This window comes from Wasmannia auropunctata, unplaced genomic scaffold, assembly GCF_000956235.1.
Source record: "Wasmannia auropunctata unplaced genomic scaffold, wasmannia.A_1.0 LD335214.1, whole genome shotgun sequence".
Classification (NCBI taxonomy): Eukaryota; Metazoa; Arthropoda; class Insecta; order Hymenoptera; family Formicidae; genus Wasmannia; species Wasmannia auropunctata.
This window is the reverse complement of record NW_012027676.1, coordinates 440,172-451,536: the sequence shown is the minus strand read 5'-3', so window position 1 is coordinate 451,536 and position 11,365 is coordinate 440,172. Positions and strand designations below refer to the sequence as shown.

At 44.2% G+C, this 11,365-nt stretch overlaps 1 protein-coding gene across 3 annotated transcripts in view; it reads right to left on the bottom strand.

Moving 5' to 3' along the window:
• Positions 1-745: 745 nt before the first annotated feature.
• Positions 746-11,365, bottom strand: part of LOC105457500 — a 41,451-nt gene continuing 30,831 nt past the window's right edge. For 2 of the 3 annotated variants that reach the window (XM_011702197.1, XM_011702198.1), the window contains exons 3-4: positions 10,085-10,183; positions 3,912-4,272 (exon numbers count right to left, since the gene is read on the bottom strand). In XM_011702197.1, coding sequence (XP_011700499.1) covers positions 4,247-4,272; positions 10,085-10,183 — 125 coding nt within the window. In that variant the 3' untranslated portion in view covers positions 3,912-4,246. Of the gene's footprint in view, positions 1,038-3,911; positions 4,273-10,084; positions 10,184-11,365 lie in introns of those variants that run through there. The other variant, XR_975405.1, reaches the window with a different exon arrangement.

Genomic DNA, 11,365 nt, shown 5'->3' with positions numbered 1-11,365 from the left:
GACCGAGCGTAAATATCGATCATCGGAGCGTTCCTTAATTGAAAATGAAGCCTTGAGGATTGACGTGCACGGCCGTTGCGCGTAGTCACCGCGCGGCAAGAATATAATAATAACGCCTGGAAGGAGTGAAACGCGGATCTTGGGCCTTTAGAAATTCGCCGCGACGTGAACCCGACAGCTACTCGATAAATGGCGATGCAGGCGAGGCTGCAACGACGACGCTCGCCCGATAATCGATTGAACATTTGTTCGGCAGACTGGAAGTACCCGATACTCGGAGGAGAGGCAAAAGTGGCGCGCGAGCGAGCGAGCGACGTTTCCTCGCCACGGAAGCGGAAAGTGGCACCGATTTGTACGGACCGACAAGTACATCGTCTTCGCGACGAACGAGACAGAAATCGGCGGCGTCTCGCCCGACATCTTCGCCACGAAGGAGACTTTCCCCGCAGCCTGGCCCCATCCTCTCGCTCCCCACGCATATAAGATTAGCGTTTTATATCTTTAACCGCGAAACGCTTTGTGCAAAGTGGAGCCGCGATTTCATAAATATTGATTACACGCTGCATTATCGCGCCGCGCAAATATAGCGCTTTTGTATGTGCAGTTAATTTTCTGCCGAAGAGACAACGTAGCAATGTTATGAATGTCTGGCTTACATAATCTAAGACAAGCTACTTTCCTTTATGTAAATACATATTATAGAGTGTCGATTATTTTATATATCAATCCTCTTAAAAAAGAAGAATTGATATCTAAGATAATAAAATTGATGTCTTTTACTTTTTTTTAATTTAACACATTGATTTATAAAAATCTAAATCGTCATTAATCTCTGTAGATTCAACGAGACAATAATAAAATGGAATAATCATATTCCATAAAATATATTTCTTCTCTCACTATAATAAACTGCAATATTTTTACCTTATTTGAAATCGCAGATGATTCTACTCCATGGCAAGTCGAGCTGTGTATCGATGTTCTCCGTGCGCTTTCGAATCTCTAAGCTGCCAAACACGCGCGGCTCCAGTTTAGCTCTAGAACGAATAAGCAAGCACTCTCAGCGGATCTTTAGCAGATCCTTATCTTCGCGCGCGGATATATGATACATCACGAATCTCGTGCAATCAGCGTGCCGCGATGCCGTAATACCATAATAAATCTCACGCCGCTTTCTTTGGGCAGAAAATTCTACCGGTTTTACGAGACGGTTTCGCGGTGACGACGCCGCGGTTTCTTTAATTTCCGCTGTAAGCACACGCACTTCTTGCACATATCTATAGGGGCATTAAGTAAAATCGGTCATATTCTCATGAGGCTCGATCGATTTTATCCCACGCCGATATCCCGTCTTATTCATTTCGACATGTTTTCACTCGGTTAACGATTATCGAATCGTGCGTGAAAATACGTTCGTCTAGCCACTGTTTGTGACATGTATACGCTTATTTGCGACCACTAGACGAATGTACCGTGCAAGCAAAGAAATAGACTACAACACTGAAAATTCTAGGGTTCCTAGCTGTATGTTTACCTTTAGTTCTACCTCTTAATCACTCGTGCGCGAGTGTTCACCGCGAGTAATTATTACCAATTATTATTAGTGTAAATAATATGGTCGATATGCTTTGTACAATTTGCATGGCTCTCATACGTGATTGATTAAAACGAAACCGGTTTCGCAGCTGCGAGAATGTGCACACGGATGTAGCTCTAGATAGAAACTTTTAGGAGCCTAATAGGAGTTCTCGTATGTCAAAGAATTTGAAAACCTATTGCATATTCAAGATCTAAAACACAAGATTAGGAATATATGTATACACACAGCTGTCTATTACGTGGATTAATTTTTCGACAGCTGTTTAATCATTTTGATTGACAAATCGCTTTAACTTTCATCGCGAACAATATTCCACGATATATACACATACCCATCTCAGCTTTGAGCTGTTAATATTCACGCTCTTCTCATTAATGCGCGACTGCAGGACGCAAATGTACACTTTCGTTACACATTACAAGACACAGTTTCTCCGTTCGCAAAGATCGGGTGAGAGTATGTCTTACGTGCAACGTCGAACGTATACGTGTTTGAATATTCCGCGCGCGGCCCGAACGGTTGCAGGAAACTTTCGTAATTGCTAATACACGAACGCGGATAATGGCGCCCGATGGTAATTATCGTCGTCGTGCGAGCGTCGTGCACCGCAGATTTCGTCGCGGATAAGAGCGACGCCCGTCGTGTTTATCATTTTATTGGCAAATTTCATTCCGGGACGAGGTCTCCTTGAGCAATGAAAGGAAAGTGTGTCCCGGTGCAGCTTCGCTATATTTACGCTCTAAGTTGGGTTAATCTCGTAAAATAATAAAAAAACAAATAAAAGTTTGCTGTAGTCGACAAATATTTTAGTGGACACACTAAATATACTCACCTTTAAATACATATAAAATAATTTTTTATTTTAGTTTAGTTTGTATGAAGCTGTGCGTCGTCTTTTATTGGGACACACGTCTCCCACAAAATAAAACTGATTTTCCCAAAAAACGTTTTAATATTCATGTAACCATTGCATGGTTTACCTTCAAAATATTTTCTAACATGCGCCCTCTTTCATTTCCCTAATTTATTTATTGATCTATTGACGAATTACGTAAAAACTAAACACGTATGAAGTTTTCATAGACGCGAATCTGTGATAAGGCACACACGCGGCGGATTTATACACAATGATTTTATTTTACTCCTGTCGATTAAGTAATATTTACACGTTCCTTGTACAAAAACTTATAAAAATCTTCTAAGATCGACCATACCTATGCAAAAATTACGTAAGGGCTAATTAACCGGAATGAGCGGGTGTTTTTTCGGCCACGGATCAACGAAGCTGCGAGGCCCGTGTATTTTTCGCCACCTGACCGTGCGCGATTAAAACCGGGCGCGTGCGGAACAGATTGGCCGAGAAGCCGGCGCATTTAAATGCACCAACGTAGAACGTATCTCTTTCGCGCGTTTAAAGAACCATGACCGAATTGCACGGAAACGAAAGCGACGCCACGCCGGCACCCCGGCCGCATTGATTCGCGGCCTCATACCACGCTTCCTTACTCTCTCTCTATCACATTTACATATAAATATATTACTTATTACATTAAATCGCGCGCGTCAAACGCGGCCGCGCGACACGGAGCGTTAAAACAATTTGTGATGGAACGGGGTATAGCGGGTCTCGTAAAGATCGCCTCGTCCGAAAACGGCTGCCTACGCTTAATTAAATCACGACCGCGATGAATAACTTATACCAGTCGGCACGAAATGTATACCGCCGCCTCTTAAATCATTTTCAGCGGATCCAGGCGGTGCGCGCGTGCGCACCCACCTCTATTTACCCGGTCTTGTTTCATAAGCGGATATCTCTCGACATGTAAGGCGCGGAGCGGATTCGCTATTCAAGTCCCGCTCGCTTTTGTTCTAGGATCGCACTGTCAGGAGTGCACGGCGCTTTCTGGCCGCCGCTAATTATACACGCCTCGGCGTCGCGGAGGCGCGGATATATACCCGTATAGTAATGCACCATAAAATACGGACTTGTACTTTCGTAGACTTCATTTATATGCGGACGTTCCCGTTGCTCGTGTACCGCAGGGATTACCGCGTTTAGATATCGAGACTAACTAAGTATGTGGCGTAATATCAATTTCGATATGGCCGGTATTTAGCTGCTATAACTATCCGGTCTCGTCGGCATTCTTATAAGAATGGCGTCTCGAGTTGATTCCTAATCGAGGGAGATAAGAAAACACGGGTTTTGCTTACCGCGCTCTATCCCGTTGAACTTTCATCTTAAAATATTTCGCGCGTTACGCTACGCCTTGGGGAGAAACTTGATAATTTTAGAAAAAAAAAAAAATCCTTAGAATCGCACGTATTTCTCTATTTGTACATCGCGCTAATAGCTCTCCTTTACCCCGCGAACTTTATGCAATCTTAGCAAAGTTCACGGGAAGTAGGCGTACTCCCACGCCGCCAATCACGGAGGAGAGGCTATTGTTAAATAGAAAGAAGAAGAAAAAGAATGTACTTTAAGGCTCGTCCTTCCTTCAATGGACACGCACCACCATGTAACGCTGATCTACTAGTCTACCACAATGTCCAGTTAGTAGTCTACGAGTCGTGACAACCGAAACCTTGACTACCATTTTTTTCTTCGCGCTGTCGTCTTCCTGCAGTCCCCCGATTGCCGGACGTTTAGTAGTAGAAGTAGGTAAAGTAACCTGCAACAAAATAAAGAATTCGTTCTCGAGATCTGGATGTTTTTTAATTGACGTACGGGAGGGTTGATTGTCGCAAGCATCGGTCGATTGGTGCAATATTGGTCCAACATATTCCCAACGTATTTATGTCAATGTTTAACCAATATAACAAACTGTGCTACTCGGGATAAAAATATTTTAAGACCTTGAATTTATAATTCTGAAGCTTTAAAAAAAAAAAAAAAAATAAACAGAAAAGTACGATCTGAACACAAGCGTGCATACGACATTGATCGATGTAGTATTAAATATCACTACACACTACTACAATCAATATCGCACATATACATATGCACAAATCGGCAAAACAGCGACACCACGGAGTCGTCCTTCCAGCATCCTCCTAAAGGATGCTCCTAAATCATACGCTGTAAATTTATAGTAACGGGTTTATTCCGGTCCGTCCGTCTTTGTTGCGCTTGCGGAAGCGCGGACGAAGCAAGGAAAATTAATTCCCACATTTCCAGTCGCCTACACTTCCGGGACGCTCACGCCGGCGGATTCCGACAGATTCTTCGTCATAGGGAATCGCGATAAAATCGTTTTCCCGATTTCCCTCGCCCACCAATAGATTTCGGTCTTTTTTTCTCTTCCGCATTTTCTCCCCGTCCCCGTCTCGCGCCCTCCTGACGCCGCCATTCGACAGCGAGTTCTGAGGATCCTCGAATTCATCAGCGCGAGCTCCGTTCAACGGTCCGTGTGATTTCCATCAACGATTCCACTGTCAAAAGTATCCCTCGAAGTGCTAACACTCGGAACACCTGAACGTCGCTAATGAGTAGCGAGGGTTGATACCACTTCAAAGCTGCTAATTACAGGGACCCTCGTCACCTTGTCCCATTCGTCGGAGGCGGGACAGGACTGACCTCATCCCCTACGTCTTTCACCCTTTGATTAGTAAGTGCTCGCTTTTCCGGTCCCCTAATGCTGCTCTGTCGCTTCTCCCTCGCTTTCGCGCGTAGCACACGTGTGCTTTGGCAAGATCGTATGCGGCGTCGATAATAAAGTCGACCGCAAAACGAATGGGGGATCCCGAATGGAAGCCATTAGGGAACCAAAAGGATTTCGCCCACGTTCCGATTATAATCAATTTAAACGCGAGAACGCCCTAATGACGAACGGCAGCGTTTAAAAATAATTGTCGGTAAATGACAGCGACCGAGTCCGCCTTGAAAATTATTCGGGCGACCGAAGCGCGTATTTTGCAATCACAACCGTATCGCTAATGCTTAGAAATTTCCATCAAGCGGTAAATCAATTTTATGCCCATCAGATAGATGCACGTTTTGTAATTTTTACAGAACAAAGAAGTCAATATCGCGTAGCTAGGTTCATTTCGCACAACCTGCAGCTGGTTAGTCAAATGTACTGGAACGCTTTATATCGAGTCATTAAAAACTTCTTTCGGGGCATCTTCGCGCGGAAGTCTTCTCGTCCAAATTAATGCCCCGTAAAAAAAAAGTATTTAACGGAGATATCGTTAAGTTACGAGAGAGTTCGTTCCCACAGGGAATACCAACGACGAGTTTCGGGGAAAATTCGTTTTTCACACCCTCCTCCTTTCAACCCCAGATAAATTTCCGTCAAGGACGTCCGGAGGGGTCAACAGTTTTTGCGTGTTGCGTAATTAAATGCGGATCGTCGGGTTTAATGACTATCAAGGGGAACGAATGGCCGTTTGACCTAGAACGCCTACGCGCATCTTCGTGCCGTTGTATCTGTTCCACCGCATCAAGATTCACAGCGACTGATTATCGGCGTGAGATACGATCGTTCCTAATTGGCCAAATTGCAGATGAAGATACTCGCGCACGCACCTTTTTATCGTCCGTTTTTATCGTGAAATTTCGACATATAGAAGCTGTTGCGAAAATTGCGTATACTATCCATCAAACGGAAGTCACGCTCGCGGGTTGCATCAATCTCGCCTCTTCGGCTTTATCAGACCGGTTAGCGCAAAAAACGTGCCTTGGCGACCTCGGCGGCTCAGCCAGTGAATTAAATTATACCGTGCACTTATTATCCAACGCGCTGGTTAATCTTCAGAATTGTCCCGATAAAGCAGGCCGCGCTTCCCCGGAGCTACAACCTCGGAGGGGTCTTATACTCTTTCAGGGATTAACGTACCTCGTCCTCCAGCGCGCCGCGTTGGGACGTTAATCACGGGCACGTTTACCCGAGATTTACGTTTTCTCTCCCGTGTCGAGTTGCGCGCATTAACGAGTGCAAAACGTTATAAAATGCGAGATGGATCGGGCTTTCTCCCCCTCCCCGCGATATCGGCCGCGTGTTTCTCCACACAGGGAGAATTTATTCGCCCGCCATTCACTTCTTTTGCGTCGTGCGCGGGTTTTAATACCGTTACCGGTACGCCTTTCTTCGCTACCCCGCTATCTTTTATAGAGTTATATAAAATGTGCGCGCGGCGTTGCAAGAACGCATTTTGTTTTTTTTAAATTCAATCGTGCGTTTCCTCAATTATTGCAGCTGGCACGAAAAATGTCTAATACAAAGAAACGTACTTATATTCGATGCGAGCGATTACGAATTTTTGTTCCGAATCAATCCGAGCGATCTTCCATCAGACCATTATTTGCAAACGGTAACACGCGCCGGCTTATGGGAACAAAGCTTTATTGCGTTCGAACTGATATTGCAACAATGCATTTACCGCTCGCGTGCGCAATTACGCGTTCTTTCTCTGCGCCGTTTTCTTATATTAAATTTCGCAGACGCACAAATTACGCAACCGAAAGTTGCCCGCACCTTTCGTCGATTACCAGCTTGGATGACACTTGACATTCTTGGGTATAGCATTGATCTTCCAAGAGACAGCGAGGTAACGAAGTAAAAACCGCGCGATATCCCCACCATCGTTTTTCTGTCTTTAGAAAGACGTAACATCTGTCGTTCGTCAAGAGAAACGAAATTTTACGATTACTCTCATAACACCGAATCCGACTCTTCCAATCGTTTTGTCTCTCTCCAATAAATATTCCTTGACGAGGTCTTCTCCAAATGATGTTGCATGAATATCTTACATAATTCCTCTCATCGCCAAGAAATACACATATACTTCATTATATGCGTGTCACATACCTGGACGACTTTCGCCTGTATTTAAAAGATTTCGAATGGACCATATCTGAGAAATTTGCGTATCTCATTTGACATGAAAAATCCACACGCTTTTTCGTATATGAGAACGAGCAGGGCAGGCGAGGTAACGAAGTAAAAAAACCGCGCGATATCCCCACCATCGTTTTTCTGTCTTTAGAAAGACGGCGAGTCGCGCGATTGAAAGGAGAGAATTTGATCGAACTTGACCGTGCGTGACCGATTCTCGGCTCTGGTCAGAGGTCGGGGATCGGGGGAACGTTGATCCTCGCTTCTCCCTCTCCGTCTCACTCTTCCGGTGTCCGCGTCGCTGACCAAAAAGGCAACCTTGTCGCGTTGACGGCCTCGTAACACCTGTTACGCGCAGTGGAGTAACTTAAGTAAGGTTACGCGTAAAACGAGTTTGCGAGCCGCCACGAGGCCACGCAGCCTCGTCGAAATCGCTTTCACCGAACCGTCGCGGATTCCCACCCAGTGTGTACTCGTGTTCCAAGGCTGAAGATTCCCCGCGCGCGCGCGAGGAAATCAGTGTACGCCTGGCGTACGTTTCGCGGAAGGAGGAAGTACAAGGGTACCCATCTCTTCGCGCGCCTCGGTTAGCGATCTTCCCTTCTCTCGCTCTTCCTTTCTCTTTCTCTCTTTCTCTCTCTCTGTCTCTTTTTCTCATTACGTCTCGTTATATCGCTCGATGAGTCTACCGTGCGGCCGAGCACCGCAGGTGCGAAGGACGGCGCGTGAAATGAAAGCCGAGCGTACGCTCAAATTACCGGAAGAGACACGTTGCCTCCTCCCCTCCCTCCCTCCCGCCCACCCTGCGTACTACGTCGCGGAAATCGAGGAGATTCGATTACGCAAGGAAACCCGTTTCACGGTAGGTATTATACGATACGGTTCCGAATCGATTTGACGACACGGGACCCGATCTGATCGCTCGCTTTCCGACTCTCGGCTTCGTCGGTGCAAACGGGTTGACCGGGTGGGTAAGTGGGTATCGCTGACAAGGTTAATAAGATAACGATCTGGCGAAAGTCTCTATTATATCGAAAAAAATGATTCATGCTCACCGCCGTGTAATTACGAGATAAAAAGGGGGGAAACATTTATCGAACGTTCACCGCAATATGCGTATATTTTACCAAGACCAATTACGGTGCGATACCGCTCTACGGAGACGTTAAGTATATTACTTCTTTCTATGGACTTACCTGTGCGCAGTACAGGAGAGATTACGATATCTATCTGCTAGTGCATTCTCTGTCACCAGACATGCTGCGGTGCGCTTAGTTATAGCTAAAGGACCCTCGTACCCACGTATTAGTATCGCGTCTCACCGTCGCGGATCTCCGAACTGAGATTCGTCCAATTCGGGGAGGAGTCGCGAGACGAGCGAGAACGTCGAAAGTTTCAAGCCTTGTAGCATGCTCGCGAGATCGCAGCCGTCCGTCTCGAGCTCAACGTATAGCCTCTCGAGATGTACGTAATGGGAAGAGCTGATTGTCGTCCTCGACGACAGGGCACCATTAGCACGCCCGCGAAACGATGTACCCGTCGAGATTCAAGGATCAAACGTCGGGCCGGCAAGACAAAGTCAACCTTCGCAAAGAACTAACGAACGAAGGTAGTAGGGAAGCGAATTTTTGTGGTTTCTGTGCCGATTCTTAGAGCAGCGGTGTATTCGACATCGCGTGGTCGGAGAATCAGGTGCTACTGACTCCATCCTCTTTTAATATGCCAATTTTTACAAATGATACGAGAGGAGATCAGGAGATCAGAGATCAGACAACGCTTGTGCGTACGTCAGATTTGCGATTACATATGCTGAGGGTTCTTTTTTTTTTTTATTAATTTACAACGTATTTATATATTGTGTAACGCCCTTAACAATTATAAGAGTGTCCGAACAGTCGCGCAACATTCGCGATAAAGTCACATCTGTCGTTTCAATACATTGCGTATCGAAATGCAATAAGGTTTCAATGTCGCATTGAGTTGTGCTTCATAAATATTAACGCTTCACATTTGGCGATGCCAACGAATCAGCAATATTACCATAAATATATATATTATTTTCGAGCGACTTTTGATGAATTTGCATAAAATTGACAAGCTCTTTACTTTATATTATAGAAAACGCGCAAAACACACATTTCTTTATCATGTAACGCCATTGCTGGATTTTAAAGTGTTAATACGCGTATCGTAGAGTCACGCGTGACTTTTCGAACATCTCGCAAAACAATAAACGTAACAGTGCCGCATATGGACATGCACCCTTATATAATTAAAATTCGGGGGGTGGGGTGGGGGTGGGAAAATGTGTATCGTAGACTATGTTATTTCATAAGTGACAACAATAAATAGTGTTTATACATAAGTCGAGTGCAGAGGTACGAACGAGGTATCGCGTGTGATAAGAGAGATATTACTCTCTCCTTTACTCTGGTTCTCTCTCTCCCTTTTTTACTCATTCTGTTATCCTCGACGACTCTTTGGGTTGGCTTATACATGCAGAGACTGGTCACGTAAAGGCTCGCCGGTTCGTATTCCACCACCGATCCCTTTTAACCCTTTCGTATATTTTTTTCTCTTTTTTTTTAGGGGGGAAGGGGGTGCATCGGGATTTCGTTTGATTCTCAGAACCTGGCGAACGAATTACCTGCGCTGGGTGGCACGAATCCGTATCCGCTCGCGCCCACGACGACGCCGCTGCTGTCAGCTGTGTTGGGTGGCGGCCCAGGTGGGAATAACACCGGACCTGCGAAAGAAGGCACGGGCATATCAAGATGTATTCTCTCGCTTCAGTGGCTGCGATCGTTCTCACGATTGTTCACGATCAATCAAAAATGCGAACTTCATTTTTGTTCTCGCATTTCTAGCCAATAAATGTCAAAACTCTTAAGACTTGAATCACGTAAAAAGAAAAATTTAATATTTTTGAAATAATCCTTCGCGGAAAGATCTTAGCCATTATTTCGATAATCAATTAACGAATATCGCAATAGAATGGCATACTTTTAAATATTCTCCCGTAAATTTATTGATCTCCTGTGATCTATATTGAGTTACGCTTAATACAGTGGGTATACAAGATCTATAGGATCGTTATCGTTTGACGAGATTGAATCGAGTTGATTGGATGCTCGCATAAGTTACAAAGATCGTTGGTTTTCATGGTCATTGGCGAAGCAACGATGCGCGGTTGATCGCACATAGTAAACAGAATCATTAAACGTAACGTTAAACAACGAAGGACTTTCAATTAACCTTGCAAAACCTCAACTGAAAACTTGTTCGATGTTATAGAAAATGAATATTTTTTATACACTTTTTATGAATTTAACGATAAAATTCTTCGGCAAATACACATATATGATTAAGCAACGTTTATGTAACGCCGCTCACACCGGCAATTATTGCAGCAATGTATACATATAAAGTATTAATTACATACTCTTTTTTATATAATTAACTTCGAATTCACTACTTTAATGAAAACAATAGTGGTTTTATCAATATTTAAAATTAAAAAAATAATAGCCGCCTAAAATAAAGAAATTTTTAAACAAAAATTAACTCCCAAATTGTTTTCGTTTATCCTACATATTATATTATTTAACAAACCGCAACTACTAATAGCTAGCACTACAGCGTTACGTGATATTAAAGGAAAGTTGTACTTATATACAAAGGAGTAGTGGAAATCCTTTCTAACACGAGGAAGTTGTGTTCATGTGCCTGTATTATTAATCGATATACTGACATGATATTATATGGGCGCAGATACTATCTAGATTTATTAAGATAATTATCTTGACGATTGTAGCGCATTCGGGTAACAAACGTCAGTTTCCGCCTAGTAGTCTTCTCCTACTATTATTCACGATGAAGTAGTAACGGAATATACGCGAGGCGAGCACGCCTTCGGTGTGAATAATCG